This window comes from Podarcis filfolensis, assembly GCF_964270895.1.
Source record: "Podarcis filfolensis genome assembly, chromosome: 5".
In the NCBI taxonomy this organism is placed as follows: domain Eukaryota; kingdom Metazoa; phylum Chordata; class Lepidosauria; order Squamata; family Lacertidae; genus Podarcis; species Podarcis filfolensis.
The window spans coordinates 54,014,512-54,034,834 of NC_139608.1; the positions used below are offsets into that span (position 1 = coordinate 54,014,512).

The window sequence follows — 20,323 nt, forward strand, 5'->3', positions numbered from 1 at the left end:
AATGGTTCAAGTTATTTTATTCATTTATTAGATTTGTATCTCACTTTTCCTCCCAAAGGAGCTCAGGGCAGCAAACAACCAAGTAGCAGAACAACTAAAAATAGAATTATTAAAAAACAACCCAGAACTTCTAAAAGCAATTAACATCATTTTGAAAGCAGCCACATTCTCTCACAGCTAATAACTGATATGAATGACTTCAAGAAACAGAAGCCCAAAGCTCAAGTTCAGCACCCAGAAGTAGCTGTGCGTTTCTCTAGATCCTGGCCGCATATGGGCACAAATATTTCTTGTGCAACACTCTCCTTAAGAGAATCTTGCCTGCTGACATTCCCCCAAATGAAGTGACAAGCAGGTGCACTCGATGGTATCTAATTCACACTCATTTCCTTCTGGAAAATAGCCCCCCTTTTTTAAAAAAGGAAGAAGGAGAATGACAAGCGCTGGGCTTCATATTGAGGACTGTTTACACAACAGGTATAAAAAATTAAAGATAAGGGAAGTGGCATTGATATGCACTCGTATTGTTGGCATAGTTTAACAAACATTGTTTGGCATTGCGAAAGTCCTTCTAGAAAACTTCCTTTTCCCAGGAGGTGACGAAAAAGGGCAGATCAAATTTCAGACCCACCACACTATATATGTTCAGGTGTCTTCATCCTGAAGGTTACTACTCCTAATTCTCCTGGAATCTTAGCCCAAGATGGATCAAACTGTGATCTTCCTTTTGGTGCTACTCTCAGCATCAGGTAATGTGCTGTGTGTGTGTGAGAGAGAGAAAGAGATCTTTGCTTCACCTTCTTTTCTGTCTTGCATATATAAAGTCGAACAGCAATTTCAGTAATTAAATGCTTAAATCAGAATTGAGAAATAAAGGACAAAGTCTGTAGCTCAGTGGTAGGGAAGGCTCCAAGTTCCAACCCGGGCATCTCCATGTAGGATTGGGAAAGTCTCTTGACTGAAACACTAACTCAGTATAAGGCAGCTTCATATATTCCTATGAAGAAACGAATGTTGACTGTTTTCATATTTGAACTGCTTGAACCTTTTAGAGCATAGTCATAGGTATCAACTTTGCTGTAGAAAATTGACTGTCATTTGCTTTGTTGCGAACTTGGTCTTCAGATTATGGTCTGTGCATCCATCTAGAGTTAGTCACGCTTATGCACACTTTCAGGGAAGTAAGTGCCATTGATTTGTTTCTCAGGAAACAGGAACAGACCGCAAATCTTGTTGAGAGCAATGGGATAAGTTTGTCAAAACCAATTTATTCTACTGGTTTCAGTGGGGTGAACTTTGGCCGGATCGGTATGTTAGTGTTCGTTAGAAAATAAATTAAAACCCATTACTCTATTCATTTCACAACCTTGCCTTTGTTTGGGGGAAATTATTGAATGATTTATTACTTTGATTACATTTGGCATTCAATTCAGGGAAGCTAGATTCCAGAGAATAGTTTTGAGATGTAGACTAGGTAGATTGTCTAGGGAACTTTTTCTAACCCTCTCCACTGGAGGCTTGAAAGAAAAACGGTTTTTAAAGAGGTCATTAAGAAGCTAAGTCAACATTATTATTTTTTTGTTAGGAATCTTCCCAAACATATTGGGTGGTATTCAACTAAGTTTTACATATACCGTATTTTTCGCCCTATAGGACTCACTTTTTCCCCTCCAAAAATGAAGGCGAAATGTGGGTGCGTCCTATGGGGCGAATACAGGCTTTCGCTGAAGCCTGGAGAGCGAGAGGCTCTCGCTCTCCATGCTTCAGGAAGCTCTGCGCGACCCTCCAAGCTGCGCCGGCCTCCGGAGGGTCGCACAGAGCTGCCTGTGCTCCCGGGGTCCGCGCAGCTCTGTGCAACACTCCAGAGCCTGGCGCCAAGCTGCGCCGGGCTCCGGAGGGTCGCGCAGAGCTGCCTGCCTGAAGAGCGTGCCCGGGCTTCGCACAGCTGTCCGCAAGCCTGGGGAGACCGGCGCGGCTCCCTAGGCTTGCAGATAGCAGGCTGTTCTGGGGGCTGGGGTCAGGGGAAGCTCGGGCTTCCCCCGCGCCAGCCCCGTGCCTGGGGGGAAGATATTTTTTTTTCTTTATTCCCCCCCCCAAAAAAACTAGGTGTGTCCTATGGGGCGGTGCGTCCTATGGGGCAAAAAATACGGTAGTAAACACACTGAAATTAATGAACATGACTAAGTTAGGTCCATTAATTTTAAAGGATCTGCTCTGGGCAGAGGTGCCAGCTTCTCCAGACTATTTAGGGGTCCTGTCATGACATCCCTACATCATGCACATGATATCGTGCAACGTTCTGATGTCACGCGTGTGGCACTGCATGGCATTCTGATGTTGTGCGACTTTATGATGTCACGTGCGTCCCCTCAATTGTCCAGAGAAGTTGGCCCGTCCTTCTCTAAAATAAGATGGGGGAGAAAGCTAAAGTGCTTTGGCCCCAGACACTGGCACCCTTGGCTCTAGGTAAACAGTGGCGTAGCGTGGGTTGTCAGCACCCGGGGCAAGGCAAGTAATTTGCGCCCCCTAACCCGTGGATTTGCGCCCCCTAACCCGTGGATTTGCCCTAACCCCCAGATGTTGCGCCCGGTGCGGCCGGCCCCCCCTGCACCCCCCATGCTACGCCACTGTAGGTAAACACCACCTGGAGTACAGAACCTCTGAGCATCAAATTTGTGCTCCTACTTATACTACCTATAGAACACTCAAGCTTGAAAGTCAGTTTTTACCTCAATGTAAAATGGATTAGATGTATTTTAGAGCGTAGCAGCTTCTTCAGCATGTGTCCAGTTGAAGTTCATGTTTTTGATGTGGTATGGGATCTCCCCTCCCCCCAATTGCCCCCAGAAGGTTGCAGCCATAGGCGCCAACTCCCTGGGGCCCTGGATGCCTGAGCACTCACAAAATTCCCCATAAAGGGGCTGGACACCCACAAAATTTGGTGCCAAGGCACCCATGGTCCTGGGGCACCCATGGTCCTGGGGCCAAGTTGGCACTCCTGGTCCCAGCAGATGTTGCCACAGGTTTCCTGCATGCACAGATTCAGGGTCTCCCTAATCATGGGCAATAGGATGGAAGATTCACTTCTAAAACAAGTTTAGAAGGATTGTGGAAAGTAAGCCCCTCCCACAGTCGATAGAACTGATCATTAATCACATACACTATTCCCAATCTTAAGGGGGAATGCCTCATATCTTACAGAGCCAAAATGGCACTCCAAAAATGAAAAAGGAGGCTATCAATAGGTTTAGGGGAAACCCAAGATTTGCAATTGTATGGAATTTTTTTACAGAAGAAAAGTGGACCAAGCATTCCACACAGGGGACGGTGTCCTCAGGGGCCAATAAATATTGACTGTTGGGGGCAGGTACAGAAAACCAAGGGATAGAGGTGAGCAATTTGATTCAGTTCACATTTAAAGGTGAACCTACCTACCATGCACTTTCTGAAACAATACACAAACTAAAACACAGCCATCCTTTGAGATCTTATTCTGTGGATAAGTAAGGCATACACAAATGCATAGTCTAGGATAAAGGGTGCCTAAACATGCATATGGCACAAGCTGTTATTTATGTGTTGTTTTTACCTGTATGGGCCTATGGCCGTAATAAATGAAATTTCAATTTCATGCATATGTAAGTGTAAATAACAGATGAAATGCATTATATTAGGGAATATAGCTTTGCAAAAAAATGTGTACAAAGGGGCAAATATGCATTCCGCATGTGTATTTTAGGAGAAATTTGCAGTAAAATACTGATAAATTTTATGAGAACCTTAAAAATTACAAACTGGATTGGAAATGTGAAAAACTGAAAGGATTGGAAACATGAGGAATGGGGAGAAACCAAGATGCACAGATTTGCCCATTCCTAGGTAGGGGAAACTGAATTAGAGTAGGGAATCTTGAACTGAGGCCACTGCACACGCCAACATTTTTGTTGTAGGTCTCACTTATTTAAAACTCATTTTTAAGTAGTTGTTCCACTCCAGCTGGTTTGGACTATAAATTCCCTGGCTCAAGAATGTTTTGTATAGTGACTAGCTGGGCTGAAATATATTTTGATGCGAGTTGCGACTATTGTTTTGTAGGCTCTCCTGGGCATCAGTCTTAAACAAGAACCACTGTGTGCCAGATCCTGCCACCCACACAAAGGGGAAAAGTTCGGAAGCCAGGAGGGAAGGTGTGGCTGGGGATGGGAAGAGAAGGTTGGCAAGGGTTGGTCAGTGCCAGAAATTTCCTCTCTCTCCCTGCCAGAAACAGCGTAGGTTGTTGCGTGACCATGACGTCTGTGGTGTGTGATGGTGTACTCAAACTGGTTTAGAGAGGAGGAATTCAATGACTTGGAAATGCTTTTCCTTTCCTACACATCACTCTTTCCTGTGTTTTCTTGTGCATTACCTATGTCATCACCCCCAGCATGGGTTGCATCCAATTTGAAAAACTTCCATTTTTTAAAATGAACCAACCACAACTTACACATTTTATTAATTAACTAATTGGAAATGCATCATTTTTTAATATTAAGTGTCCAAGGTACTATGCTGTGTAACATTTTTGCTTGAATTGTGTTTTACTTGACTCTGCCTTAAATAACTCTAGTTACTGAGTGTTGCTGTTACATTCAGGTCCTGCTTGCAGGCTTCGCACAGGCAGAACAGGATACTGGACTAGCAGCTTCATCTAGTTTCTGACTTCTGTAGTTATAGAGGTTGTCATAACTGAATTTGCATGGAAGCAAATATCTATGTGAATGCAAAGAATTTTTTCCCCCATTTGCCCAAATGTTTCCTATTATGGAGAATATCCATTCCATGCAGCTATTTATGGCTGAGAAGGCATCAAGGGACTCTCCACCACTCCATTTGGTTGTATTCCATAAGCATTACTTTTGAATTCCTGAAAACCCTTGAGAGGTTTCTCTGAGCATTCAGCCATAATTCTCAAGAGAAGTCTTTTTCAACCTGGTGCCTTCCAGATGTCATTAGCCTATAACTCCCATCCCAAACAACATGAATGGGGCTGATGGGAGTAGGCGTCCAAAAACATCCAAAGAGCACCAGGTTGGTGAAACCTTCTCCAAAGGGTTCAATGATGGAGGCTTGAAGATCAGCCCACCACCATTCACAGTGGGAAGAGATGCTCAGAACATCATTTCCTCCTGAAGCAGAAATCTATTGGGTCTTAGCCTTTTCAAGAGCACTCTGCCCTCTCCTACCTACTCCCTGTCCTCAAGGTGAAGTATTTTTGTGTGTGTGTTGGGGAAGAGGGAAGAGGCAACAGGCTGTGAACATCAGCATGGATGTAAGAAAAATCGAGGTGGAGGAACCAGTCCACTTCAGTCCTGCTCACTGTAATTCCACAGACCTAGGTGCGCAAATAGAGCACTGAAAGCATAAGCTGTGGGTCAGTTAAAGCACAACAGTTGAGGTCCAATTCCTTCTTCTGCACTCATTCCCCAGTTTTGAACACCCAATCCCAGACATCAGATATAGATCTTCAGTTCTGGTAATGTCTGGGTGAAAAAAACACATATGGGACATCTCTTAATTTAATATCTATAACATCTATATTCACACACACACACGAGAAAGAGAGAGAGAGAGAGAGAGAGAGAGACCACTTTATTGTGGTCCTTAGACCCAAAATACACAGTACAACAATAGTACATATTAACAGTTATTAAGGTGTAAGATCAGCCTTGCTGGCCAACAGAGGAGCTTTAGCTGGTACATACTGATTTCTTATTTTTATTGCCTTTAAGAAGTGTAACAGTATCAAACTTATCCTCAAGGAGAACCTTAACATGAAATGGGTCAGTATTTCTAGGTTGTTCCGATAGTATTGGATTGATTAGATGCTGTCGAACCTGTTTATACAAACTACAGTTTATTAAAATATGTTCCATATGTTCAACATCCTGGGAACATGTGCACAGCCTTATCTCGGTATGGGACACCAGCCAATATTCCCCTCAGCACTTCAGATGGGAAAGCATTTAATCTGACTTTAGAAAACAGATGGCGATAGTTAGATACAGTCAAATTCTTAAGCTAGGGAGATAACAAAAAACCTTGTAGGTATTGGAATCCTGACACAGATGGACCACAGGGCACATGTGAGCAAGATCGCAAATCACTAAAGGTGATATCCCATAAGCTCTGTTTCACAGTTTTGAGGGCAGTATCATACCCCAGGTGGGTAAGAAAAAGGTTGAAATACCTATCAAAGAGGCCTTACATGCCATGGTTTTTGACCAGGAGCCGATGTACTCCTCATTTATCAAATGAAGGAGTAGCCCGCTTCCAAAGCCATACATGCAGATTCTTAGCCAATATTTCAAAGCACTCCACCAGTGGGTAGGGAGAGAGAGGAATTACATGCTGCCAGGCTACAAACATTGTAAAAATTAGTTTCATAGCAAGGCTCAATACACTCATTGTTCTTCCCCCTGGATATTATTTACACATCTCCCAAGTATTGCAGAAATAGCCTTTCATTGCTAATCATTATTTTTCATTATACTTTCCCACAGTCATACAGAAGAAGCTTAGCCTTCTTTAATAACCTTTAAATGTATTTATATAAAACAATAAACTCCTCTATTAACCTTAACCTTTTTTAAGCTCAGCAGTAGTAGCTTTAGTAAATTCACTTATTAAATATTTCTATTTTGGTGTTCTTTAGCTTGTAGGACAAGTCTCCCCTTGTCCTACCTGGAGATGCTGGGAACTGAACCTGGGAACTTTTGCGTGGAAAGCAGATGCTCTGGCACCAAGCTGTAGCTTAGCTGAGAAGGAATGGAGCTAGGGTTCTCATTGCCTTACATGAGGAGGGCCCCCTTAAGGGGTACCAGGGATGTAGGTGTGGATCAGTCTACCTGAGATGATGATTGCATTGCTATGCCACTGGGATGCTGAGCAACAGTCATAGTCATGTTTGCACATAGTCGAGACCCATGTTTATTCAAAGTCTGTGTCCTGTGTGTTCCTCTTTGACCTCTATGAAAGATACTTCCAACGGCAAGTGCAAAAGATTTGCTGTGGTGCAATTACTGTCTTCTGCAAATTATGCCTTTTACAGAGGTTTCGCTGGGGTTCTATGGAAGCATTTTGAGATTATACTAGCACCACTTCAGAAAAAAAGGATTATGAAAAGGAGCTACTCTGTGGGTGGTTAAGGGGCAGTAATCGTAAATTAAATGCTATCAGATTTCCAGAAGCCAGTAAAGTTATAAAGATGATCAGAAGAATGATTCATGTTGTTTGAATTTAAGTACTAACATTAATTTCCTTAATACTAGTCAAACATTGTGAAATGCTGCTCTTAAAACAGAACTGAGTTTTGTTGAATAACGTCCCATTTCAAGAGTCTAAAAAGTAATTGTTCAAACTCCATTCTTTGATTCTCTCCCCCCCCCCCCCCCCGTTTGCAATTTATACAGTAACATAAAAATTTGCTCTGGCTGTGAGAGAAATCCTTTCCCAGCCCCAGTAGCATAGCTAAGGGGGGGGCAGGGAGGGTGGTCCACACTGGGTGGCAGGCTTACCCAAAGGGTGTCCCGGGTGTCGCACAGCCTGCAGAGTGCCCCAGCCACCACCTCCTGCTTGGCTGTGGATGGCCTGGAAAATCAGCATGGCCTGGAGCTCAGCTTATTTGCCCCACCCCATGGGCGGCTTGCCCTGCCCCTGTGGGCAGTGCATGCACCAGCCCCGGGCACCCAAGCGGCTTGCTACACCACTGCCCAGCCCTGTCAACTAGTGGCTAACCTCTGTCTACAGCAATGTCAACCAGCAATCAAGGAAGGAGGGGGAGGGATGCAAGTTGGCAATGGTTCTTCTTTACTACTGCCAGCCACAACAGTGCTGTGCTGTGGCCTAATCCTGGAATTACAATCCAGGGGTATACTAGAAAGAGCAGGTTCTCCCTCATGTATGTCACTCTGGCCCTGCCTCCAGAAGTGAGCTAGTGTTGCAGATTGGCCTCCAATGTACAACTTCCAACTTGCACAGCTACTGCTTTGAGCTCAGATGAAATGGAACTTTTAGTATACAGTGCTCTTATTCATTTGGGGTTTCTTTTTGTTTGTAAGAACAAACTTGATTGCATTTAAGATTGAAGCCCTACATATGAGACCCCTAAGATTTGTAACTGTATTCCACTATAATGGTTGCAGAAATTGGATTTGCTAGAGGAGTGTCCTTGTTCTTCTTCTTCTTGCTAGCAAAAGTGGCATATTTTTGTCGTTGCGAGCATGGCATTCAATGAAGCCATTTTTTTCTTCTTGATGAAGAACATTTCCTGCTACATATTAAACCACATCAATTCAATGAACAATTTTGAAATTGTATTCTTGCAATGTTTTCTTGATTCTCTTTCCTCTCTCCCTTTTCTTTTAAATAGGAGTGAAATCTGCCACAACAGTAGCTAAAGGTAAGCAGCATCTCTTCTGCTACATAATATAATGTTGAATTCCAGTTCCCGGCATGCTGACAATATAACATCGCTTTCTCATGCAGAAGTTTGCTAGTGGGTAGCCTGCAAACCCCTTCAGATGCTGTTGGAGGAGCCTAATTGCTGGGGCTGTGCATGCCCCTCAATGCAATCTAGGGCCCTATCTGTCACACTGGAGCAACCCAATCTGACCCAAGCTGATCTGGGTCCAACCCAGCCTGACCCAATATCTTGTGAATTGCCCTGTGATCTTTGGATGAAGGGCGGTATACAAATTTAAGAAATAATAATAAATAATAATAAGCTTGAAATTTTTTTTGGGGGGGGGCGGGAACAGTTCTAACTCAAGTTAAATATTTGGCCAGAAGAGGAGAAGGAGAAACTGCCTCCCCCCCCAACAGCATATTTCATTAGGGTACTAAATCAAACACATCAGATTCCCCCCCCCCAAAAAAAAATACCCATAGCAATGCATTCAGAAAAACCCTTGAATTCTTTGCATTCTGGTTTCTTGTTCTTATAAGAGTGCCTACCATGAGCTGAACCTATCTATAGGCCTGTGCTGCAAAGAAAAGCTGGATTCACTGGGCTCGTAGCAGATCTAGTATTTATTCTTCTGCCAATGGCAGCTCTCTGCTTAATGGTGCAAAGATCACCTGGCTTCATGACACACAACAGATGTGATGCTGAAGATGGCTGAAGAGAACAGAAGGACCACATGGAATTCAGTCCTTGTGATTCTGTCCTCTGGGTCTTGGTGAAGCTGGAAAGTTGTTACTGGGATCTGCTTTTGGAGGGGTGGGGGGAAGCAATGCTTTGACACAATACTCAGCATTTATTTTTGTATTTGTTAGGTAGCTACAGTTGTGGCAAGACTTTCACAGATCCAACGGGGTCATTTTATCCCACATATTACACTGGTGGTGGAAACGTCGTAGAGTGTCTCTGGACAATTGTTTCATATTATAAGATTCCTATAGTGCTAACCCTTGATTATATCAGGTAAGTCCTCCGTTGCTGAAAGCTAGTGTTTTGTACTGTCAGCATCTCGCTTGTACTTTGGCAATAGGTACCACTGAAGAGGAAATTATTTCGTCATGCTTCCTTTCCTCCTTAATCTTTTTCTTCACTTTCTGCTTCTCTTTTTCCACACTTACCCCTTTTCATGTTCTCCTGGTTCTTTCATCTTTTCTTTTTCTTTATATGTTTGCTTGTTTTGAATAACTAGAGCAAAAGGATGCAGAGTTGATATAATACATAAACTGATTGATTTGACATTTTTAAAAAAATACCTTGTGTAAATCATGTATAAGGGCTTTTCACCTGAGCAGCTTGTTGATGGATCGGGTTCATCTGCAAGGTGTGAGGGAGCTGACACCACCACCCTGTTGTGGGTTACAGGTGTGCCAGTTTAATTTGTTTTTCAAAAATTTTCATCATTACTGAAATCACAAAGGAATAAAAGCATGCATATCCTTAAAGCATATATGTGAAAGATTGTATCATCCCTTATATACTCTATCACTGTGCTCTGCCAAGAAAGAAAGAAAGAAAGAAAGAAAGAAAGAAAGAAAGAACATTTTCCAGTTTCAGAGTCCATTCCAGTTGTTCTGTTATTTGCAAAGTTAGTAAAAAATGGCTGGCAATTCCATAAGTGCCGGGGAATCTGGGTCAACTATGGCCTGCATATCTCACTTGGGCTGTCGAAGCTTCTGAGTCTTCATTCACAAATTTAATAAAACCAAAGCAAGCTGAATGCAATGTGCCAGATGTTGATTGCCTTGGGAAAGGGTGAGAAATGGAAGTCTTTAAGGTGACCATGTCCTGTGGGCTCATGCATATTATATTCTAAATAAATAAATGAAGTTTCCAAAATTCCCTACAAAACAGTGCTCATGACTTCTGTGGGAAAATCAATACTATGGCCACACTAGGAAGTATAGCTGTCCAGAGCCAGCACTCCTGCTAGAGTTCTGCTGCATATATTTAAAGTAGGAGAGGAATGATGCGCTGGCTCCAGGTCTGGCTCCCACTGAGACATTGTGAGATGCATTCCAAAATCTTTCCACCAGAGCCTATTTCTTACCAACCAATGAGACATTACATTAATCAAAATGCTACAATATTTAGTGCTACAAGGCCTTTATATGTCCTACTTATATGTCCTACTTATCTGGGAGCAGGTCTCAGGGAACTCAAGAGTACCGGTACTTGCTTCCAATTAGCCATGCATAGGATTTTGCTGTTGATGTGTTACGACAAAAAATTAACTGAACTCAAGGGGTCACAAACCGCAGGTGGGAGAGGAGACAGAGTTTTTAAAGTTAAGAATGTGAGGAGAAAATGAAATCATCAAAATCATATAAATAATAAAATCATTGTCATCGTCAGCTGATACTTTTGAATGCAGGAATTTCTTTGCCTTGTACAGTATGACTAATGACACTTTTTCCTCCACAGTTTGGACTGTACTCGTGAATACATTCAAATCTATGATGGAATGGTAGATCATTCAGCACTACTTGGGCAAATATGCGATGGCCCAAGTCAGGTATTCGTTTCACGTTCAGGCCTCATGAAAGTTTTACTCCACAGAGAGTCCTATCGTGCAGGCTCTGGCTTTTTTGCCTATTATGATATAACAGGTAACCCTGGAACTCATACATTTACTTTCCATGCAGCCGAATATTTTTGCTTTTTGTATGCAGGAATAGAATTTTGTAGATCGGATTAGAATTTGACATTGTGGGAATTTGCTTCAGGATTACAATAGAGGGGCTTTAACGCAGTAAACAATAGGGTTGTGCAACAGTTCACTAGATTGGCTTGTATCTGTACTTGTAATATTGGGAAACAATCTACTCTGCTTCAGAGCCACTCTGTCTTTCCAGTTTGACTTCTTGTTCCGAGTCTGAATTAGACCTGCTTCTCCCCATTGATTATGATGGGGAATTTAAACATGGCTGAACGTTTTCCCCTTTTCCCCAGGAATGGATGACAGAGAAAACAATGCCTCTCCAGAGAGCATTAAGCCTGCCAAATTGCAGGCAGTGGAAGGCCTGGTTTTATCCCTACTACAAAACATATGCAGGTTGGATGGGGAGCTGATCTGCGGTCTTACCCTCCACACATATGTTCAGTGTCACTGTTTTGATTATCTGAAGAAGGCCTGACTCATCCACAAACTATTTCTGCTCAACCTTTTCAGTGAAATTTTGCCTTTTTTAGTCTTCCCAGCTCCAGAACTATGCTACTCGTAAAAGCTGCCCAAACCCCTATTTGTTTCCATGGTTTTTCATTTTGTTTCCTCCAGTCTTCCTTCAAATGTTCATTTTTTCTTCATAGGGAAAGCAAAAGTGCTAAATTCGCAAATAATTTTTTATTAAAAAAATCAACATTTTCACTGTATATTTTGGAAAGTTGTTTGTTTCACTATCCATTTGGATACTTCTTACAATATTATAATGGTTGTCAAGGGACAAGTTGGGATACAATTGGATGCCATTTGGAATCAAGATGGTTGCCACACCATGCAAATGTATACTTATTTCAACCACTCATTTTACAATTGCTCCGATACAAGTTTAAAATATAAATGTGGTTTTGATTTTAAAAGAGCAAATATTTTTAAATCTAGGTTGAATCTTGACATCTGCGGGACATTATAGCATTAACAATTGCTAGAATGTTGATTGTTTTATAAAATGATGTTTTTTATTTATAGATCTGGCAACCTCACCAGTCCCTGAATTAACAACAGGTAATGAAATCTGCTCACCTTTTTTTTTAATGTAGGGAATATGAAGGTCCCTGGGCATAACAGTAGGCTTGGCAGAGTAATGGTCATAGGTAGTAGTCAACTAAATTTTACTGAGAGTATATCCATTTAAATTGAGAGTCCTAACTTAGTCATGTTCATTAATTTCAGTGGGTCTACTCTGACCAAAATGTAATTAAATGATACCTCATAAATGCTCTAGCATTTGATAATGTTGAGGTAATGAGGTTTTAGCATGGAAGAGAAAATAAAGACAGAAACCAAATAAGGAACTATTGGAAATTTAACATTAAGTTATTGAGAATCCTGAAATCCAAACAAGGATAGATAATCTGTTGTAGAAAATATCAGTAAGAGCAAGGGAGAGAGAATTAATTTGAGCTGGAATCAAGAAGAGAAAGAGAATTCAAAAGGTACGTATTTTTTTTTTCAGACTTAGCTTTGCAAAGCTCTATATTGATTTGTTTTGTAATGCTTTGTTCAGCTATTTCCCTAAGTTGTGGAACTAACTGAGTACAGAACTGAGATATACCATTCAACACAGACTAAACTGTGTTAAATCAACACAGACTTTATTTGGTATTAGGTAAAAAGTCATTGAATATACATTATCTGAACATCACTTACCTGTCCAAATTGGGGTGGTAAATGGGAGCATAGATAAAAACAGCATACTTTTTTGGCATGCATTTTAAAAACTAAAGGGGGTGAACCTTAATGGAAATGAGTAAGTGAATGAAAGAATGAAAGTTTGTTGGAAACAGATGTATTTATTCTTGCTTTGTTGTTGTTGTAAATATTCTTTCATCATGAGGTGAAATCTAATGTTGAATCAGTGCTTTTTTCTAAAAAAAATGTTTAGGGGTACTCTCATTTTCCTACTCATATTGAAATATCGCCCCTCAATGAGGCCAAACTTAAATTCACAAAATGTTTAGGGGTATGGGTACCCCTGCGTCCCCCCCCAGAAAAAAAGCACTGTGTTTAATCATGTTCAGGGTAGGTTCATTTATTTCAGTGGAACTACTCTGAATATGACTAATGTTGGATATCACCTTCTGATGAGAAGATGAGAGTAAACAGGAACAAAATTAGGACAAAACTTGAAAAATTGTGATATCCTGGTTTATTTTAGTATGTGTAGAGCCAAAACACTGGATCCCAAAGGCCACACATCCCCTGTTTCATATAAGGATATTTACAATTTTCTTCAGAACAGCAGCTAACCTTGGTCAAGAGTCCTATGTTTCTCTTCAGTGTTCTAAGGTTATTAGAGTCTAAACACACATACGTCTCTGTTGCTTGTCCATTTATGACAACATGCTGGGGTGGTAAAATGCTTGTTATTCAACTGAGCTTTACTCCACAAATATTGATCAAGGTTGCTTTTTTATCAAATTCTTCTCTCACAGCTCCAGAGTTGACAACCGAACCCGTGTATAGTAAGTTTCCAATCTAAATCTTAATTGTTATACTTTGTCCAAAAAGGGTATGAATTAGAGAGAAGCAAGTCTTCAACTGAATAATCAGACATTCAGTTGCAAATCTGTTGCCTTCTCTCTGTGTTCATGCAGTTAAGAATAATGAATACCCAGTGAAGAGGGCCCTCTTGAAATAGAAAACATCTCTGATCACAACTTGTTATGGTGTAAAAACACTGCAATCTCTGTTAACTGAAGGGCTTTACAGGCATTTGGACTTATGTCCACCGCCTTTCTCTTCTTCAAGGGAAAACAGAGGCAGCAGGGGTGATTTGAGAATAGCCCTCCCCTCAGGCAGTAGCAGGAGCAATGCAGAACAGGGCACCTCAGTCCCAATCTCTCTAGGCCAGCGATGGGACGCCTTTGGTTCTTCACGTAAAAGTCCTTGACTTATAAATAAATAAATTACTTTTCTGTTCTTCTGTATCTCTTCACTACATTTGCATGCAAAATTCAAGTATAAGATATAATTTTAACTCTTTTGTGTAACAAGTAGTTCATTTTTTAAAATGAACATAGTAGAATGTGGATATTTAAATTTGCTGACCAATGTTCATCTTTCTTTAGCAACAACTCTTCCTCCAGAAACCACTAGTGAGTACCTACCTTTTTGCATGTAATTTTGCCACAGTGAACAGCCAAGGGAATAATGTGATATCGGGCAGAAGATACAGCATGGAATTAAAATGCAGTGCCTTCTTACATCCCTTTTATAATAATGGCATCTCAGGACCATCTGAGTAAAATCATGGTTGATGCTCTTTGTTGCTGAAAGAACGCGAAGCAGGAAGACCAACAGCAGATGGAGCCAGAGCACAGTCATCTAGGCAGCTTCCTAGTTGTCCCCATTCTCCTCCTTGCTCAGCTGTACAAAGCTAACACTGAGACTAAGAAGGAGGAATCTGACCAGCAGTACCACCTCCTGGACTTGCACATAGGATGGTGGGCAGGCAGGCAGGGGGTGCAGCTGACAGCAGAATGAGGTTGGTGGGGCAGTGCCCCATTTGCTTTCACAAATCAGCCTGACCCAAAGGTAGATTAATATTTGTTTTGACACAAAGTAGAAACAGAATAGGCTTTAAGCCTTTGAAAAATTGCATTTGCCAACACACACACAACTGAAAGCATGGTCATCTTGCCCTGGGGTGTAAAGTTAACATTTTTGTTCCTTGCTTTCTGATCATCGCCTTCTGAGAAATCCTATATTTCCAGCCCCCTGAATTGGGTGTTCCCAATGTGCCTAGGTGAAATTTTAGTCCTAGATGCCCGGGGTCTGAGGGAAGATCTAAAATGCAGTGCTAATGTTGCTGTAGAGGAGATTATCTCTACAATACCTTGCGCATAATGACAACGGAGCCTGGCTCTACAAAATGTTCTGTCTGTGTTCTTCAGCGCCCTTTCAGTGTGGTGGCATCCTCTTGGAACCATTTGGATATATCCATGGCCCTTTTTAAAAAATGAACATAGTACAATGTGGATATTTAAATTTGCTGACCAATGTTCATCTTTCTTTAGCAACAACTCTTCCTCCAGAAACCACTAGTGAGTACCTACCTTTTTCCATGTACCGGTAATTTTGCCAAAGTGAACAGCAAAAGGAATAATGTAGTTTCGGGCAGAAGATACAGCATGGAATTAAAACGCAGTCCCTTCTTACATCCTTTATAATAATGGCATCTCAGGACCATCTGAGCCAGTGTGGTGTAGTGGTTAAGAGCGGTGGACTCGTAATCTGGAGAACCGGGTTCGCATCTCCGCTCCTCCACATGCAGCTGCTGGGTGACCTTGGGCTAGTCACACTTCTTTGAAGTCTCTCAGCCCCACTCACCTCACAGAGTGTTTGTTGTGAGGAAGGAAGGGAAAGGAGAATGTTAGCTGCTTTGAGACTCCTTCGGGTAGTGATAAAGCGGGATATCAAATCCAAATCCATCTGAGTACAATCGTGGGTTTGGTGGTCCACTAAAATATATCCAGTGTTAGTTACACTGAGTAGGAAACCTTCAGGCCCTTACTACAATGATTGCCTCTTGTGCCCCAGATCCTTTCCCCAAAGATTCTTGGAAATTTTAGCTTGTTTAGGGTGCTGAGAACTGTTAGGAGGCCCCCATTCCCCTCTCAGAGCTACAGTTGTCAGAGTTCCATGGAGAGAAGGTTTGGTTGTTGAATGTTTGGCTTAATATCAACACATTCTACCACAATCTGATTGATTCTGTTCTTTCTTACTAGTTCTATCCACAACTGGAGAACCGACCACTATAGTCACGCAGTGTAAGTCTGCATGTAGAAACTTCTTTTGTGACCACACCGGGAAATAACACACACAGATTGGGTGAACTGGGCCACATTTAATTTAACACTGCAAATCTGCAGAAGGGAACCAAGGTCAACCTCAGACATCTCCCTCTGTTCTCACAAAGGGAGATCTGATTATTTCTGTGGCCCACAGGACGTTTCCCCCAAGGGGCACAGGGTTGCTGGCTTCATTGGGTAAAAATACTGATGAATATTAACAGATAATAATGACATGCCTATTTCTTACCAATGCATATCAATGTTTCTCTTTGTGAACAGCTCCTTCTACACTTCCTGGTGAGTCCTACTTTTTCTATTCCAAGTCTGAATCTTTCTCAATAGGCATGAAGTATGAAAGATACATAGTGTGAAATCAATTAAGAATTGGGGGGGGGGGGAGCTCTTAGGTGTAGTTGCTAGTACATATTTGAAAGTCTGAAAGTATTAGTGATATATGTTCCAAAGGTAACTGAGTCATTATTTCAAAACAAGGAAGAAATTGAACTGACTTTTGAAAAACAGTTTGGAAAATTGAATGGAAATTGGTGTGTGTGTGTGTTTGTGTGTGTGTGTGTGTGTGTGTGTGTGTAAGAAACTGGAAGCAATAGGTATTTTGTACTGAGCTGTATTAGGCAAGGCATAGCAACCTGGCTTTCGGTTACAACTTTGTTCCCCATTTCTTTTCTTCTAGGAACAAACTACCATCAGCTTTTTAGAAATCTTCCATTTCTATCCTGATGCAGTAGTGCTGAGGCTAGATGCTTCTTGGGTTTGGTGGTCCACTAAAATATATCCAGTGTTAGTTATACTGAGTAGTATACCTTCAGGCCCTTACTACAAGGATGGCCACTTGTGCCACAGATACTTTCCCCAAAGATTCTTGGGAATTTTAGCTTGTTAAGGGTGTGGAGAGTTGTTAGGAGGCATCACAACACAGGGTCGGTGCTCTCCTATTGTGCTTGTGGTCCCGTCGTCTTCGAGCTCTTCAGAAAACCCCCCCGAAAAAACGGCCAGACCACTTCTGCGCTGCTGGTTAGCCATCCCTCAAGGGTACCCCCTTGAGATTTTTGGGGGGCGCAGTGCCTTTGCGACTCCCACAAGCCCCTGTGTTGTTCGAAAATCCCCGACGAGACTTTCCACGCTCCCTTTCTGTCTGCGATGGAAACTGGAAGTCCAATCTAAATCTAAATCTTTATTGTTATACTTTGTCCAAAAAGGGTATGAATTAGAGAGAAGCAAGTCTTCAACTGAATAATCAGACATTCAGTTGCAAATCTGTTGCCTTCTCTCTGTGTTCATGCAGTTAAGAATAATGAATACCCAGTGAAGAGGGCCCTCTTGAAATAGAAAACATCTCTGATCACAACTTGTTATGGTGTAAAAACACTGCAATCTCTGTTAACTGAAGGGCTTTACAGGCATTTGGACTTATGTCCACCGCCTTTCTCTTCTTCAAGGGAAGACAGAGGCAGCAGGGGTGATTTGCGAATAGCCCTTCCCTCAGGCTGTAGCAGGAGCAATGCAAAACAGGGCACCTCAGTCCCAATCTCTCTAGGCCAGCGATGGGACGCCTTTGGTTCTTCACTTAAAAGTCCTTGACTTATAAATAAATAAATTACTTTTCTGTTCTTCTGTATCTCTTCACTACATTTGCATGCAGAATTCAAGTATAAGATATAATTTTAACTCTTTTGTGTAACAAGTAGTTCATTTTTTAAAATGAACATAGTAGAATGTGGATATTTAAATTTGCTGACCAATGTTCATCTTTCTTTAGCAACAACTCTTCCTCCAGAAACCACTAGTGAGTACCTACCTTTTTGCATGTAATTTTGCCACAGTGAACAGCCAAGGGAATAATGTGGTATCGGGCAGAAGATACAGCATGGAATTAAAATGCAGTGCCTTCTTACATCCCTTATAACAATGGCATCTCAGGACCATCTGAGTACAATCGTGGTTGATGCTCTTTGGTGCTGAAAGAATGCGAAGCAGGAAGACCAACAGCAGATGGAGCCAGAGCACAGTCATCTAGGCAGCTTCCTAGTTGTCCCCATTCTCCTCCTTGCTCAGCTGTACAAAGCCAACACTGAGAAGGAGGAGGAAACTGACCAGCAGTGCCACCTCCTGGACTTGCACATAGGATGGTGGGCAGGCAGGCAGGGGGTGCGGCTGACAGCAGAATGAGGTTGGTGGGGCAGTGCCCCATTTGCTTTCACAAATCAGCCTGACCCAAAGGTAGATTAATATTTGTTTTGACACAAAGTAGAAACAGAATAGGCTTTAAGCCTTTGAAAAATTGCATATGCAAACACACACACAACTGAAAGCATGGTCATCTTGCACTGGGATGTAAAGTTAACATTTTTGTTCCTTGCTTTCTTTGTTCTCTGAACAAATGATCATCGCCTTCTGAGAAATCCTATATTTCCAGCCCCCTGAATTGGGTGTTCCCAATGTGCCTAGGTGAAATTTTAGTCCTAGATGCCCGGGGTCTGAGGGAAGATCTAAAATGCAGTGCTAATGTTGCTATAGAGGAGATTATCTCTACAATACCTTGCGCATAATGACAACGGAGCCTGGCTCTACAAAATGTTCTGTCTGTGTTCTTCAGCGCCCTTTCAGTGTGGTGGCATCCTCTCGGAACCATATGGATATATCTATGGCCCTGATTATCCTGGAAATGGCAGGCTGGTGCAGTGTGCCTGGGAAATTAAAGCTCCAATGTTTTACAATAGAGTTGTTTTACAGTTTAAAACAGTTGGTCGGAAGTAAGTATTTGCATTATCGTAGTCCTTTCTGTACATTTGACTGATTAATTTCTAAATCTGTTTTTGCAACCAGTAAAATGCTCCTAAACAACATGGAGTTTTGTGCCATCTTAAAGACCGACACATTTAAAGACAAACAGCATTTAATATTCTTTAGTCTTTAACGGCCTTTGGGCAAGACCTTTTACACAGAACCTTCATTGTTTTTTGCTGCAGCAGCCTTACATGGCTTCCCCTGTGGATATGGTTAAAAATGTTTGAGTCCAAGATAATTTTTGATGTCTAGAACAATCAAGTGAGGTAGCCAGAATCACCCAGGACCAGATACGGTCGTACCTTGGAAGTCGAACGGAATCCATTCCAGAAGTCCGTTTGACTTCCAAAACGTTCGAAAACCAAAGCGTGGCTTCTGATTTGAATTCATGGAAGCCCTATCGGACATTTGGCTTCCAAAAATAGTTCACAAACTGGAATAGTCACTTCTGGGTTTGATACTACCAGGAGACAAAACATTCGGTAACTAAACTGTTCCACTTCTAAGGTATGATTGTACATAAGAAGGCAACGGGCAAGATACAATTCAGAGTTTTTCAATCCAGTCCCATATACGTATATACGTGATATAGTTCACACAAATGCCTACAATGAGCCCCAGTGAATAAGGGAATATTGAATGGAGAATAGAGGGGGAGAATGGAATGCCTCTCTCACACACATCCAGGGCTTTTAATTACTGTGAAGAATATGTATTACTTAGTATTTTTGTTTTTATAATACTTATTCTGTGACATATAATATACATTGCATTACATGTACTCAACAACTTGAATCTAATTAGATAGTATTCATCACAGCTTGGTAACTTAAAGCTTTCTCCCAATGCCTGTCTACATCCATATAACTTAGAAAACATTGCTAAAATCTGACTGTAAATGTGAGGCTGACCCCATATTTTTTCAAATACTCAGATTTATGGAGAATGATTGAGTGTATTTCCAATATTTGGTAATCAATTTTTTGCCAGTCTCTCAGCATAATCCAACATGCCATGTCTTGAGGAATTGCTAGTTGCGAGGAATAAAAATAGAGTTTTTACGTGGCTCCATTAATATGAATAATAAATTTCTAAATTTGCATCTACAGTATGAACTGCCGCACAGACTATATTGCCGTCTATGATGGTGGCCTGGGCTCATCAAGACAACTTGGAAGAATTTGCTTGGCTACCCGTCATGTATTTATATCCACTTCAGACACAATGACTGTTGTGTTGTACAGAAATTCCTTTAATGCAGGACCATCATTTACTGCTTATTACTATACTACGCCACAAGGTAAAATGTGATTTTTAAAGTCACCTATTAATCAACAAATATATTCAATCTGCTGCTTTCATGAAGGGATCCTTATGCTTCTTTAAAAATTGCATAAGAATATATAAAAAGAGTCCTGGCTAATAAGACTGAATATCCTCGTAGCCCATCATTTTGGGAAGTCCAGAAACAGGACTTCAAACCTGTTGCATTTACTGGGTCTGTTCACA

General features: G+C 41.5%; 1 protein-coding gene across 1 annotated transcript in view; it reads left to right on the forward strand.

Annotated features, from left to right (window-relative positions):
- Window positions 1-638: 638 nt before the first annotated feature.
- The window catches only part of SPADH (spermadhesin family member), a gene marked incomplete at its 3' end in the record, with an annotated part of 31,145 nt that continues 11,460 nt past the window's right edge, over window positions 639-20,323 (forward strand). The window contains exons 1-11 of the mRNA XM_083615160.1: window positions 639-749; window positions 8,408-8,437; window positions 9,313-9,460; window positions 10,919-11,103; window positions 12,183-12,218; window positions 13,649-13,678; window positions 14,285-14,311; window positions 15,233-15,259; window positions 17,787-17,813; window positions 18,624-18,780; window positions 19,924-20,114. Coding sequence (XP_083471286.1) covers window positions 704-749; window positions 8,408-8,437; window positions 9,313-9,460; window positions 10,919-11,103; window positions 12,183-12,218; window positions 13,649-13,678; window positions 14,285-14,311; window positions 15,233-15,259; window positions 17,787-17,813; window positions 18,624-18,780; window positions 19,924-20,114 — 904 coding nt within the window. The 5' untranslated portion in view covers window positions 639-703. The remainder of the gene's footprint in view (window positions 750-8,407; window positions 8,438-9,312; window positions 9,461-10,918; window positions 11,104-12,182; window positions 12,219-13,648; window positions 13,679-14,284; window positions 14,312-15,232; window positions 15,260-17,786; window positions 17,814-18,623; window positions 18,781-19,923; window positions 20,115-20,323) is intronic.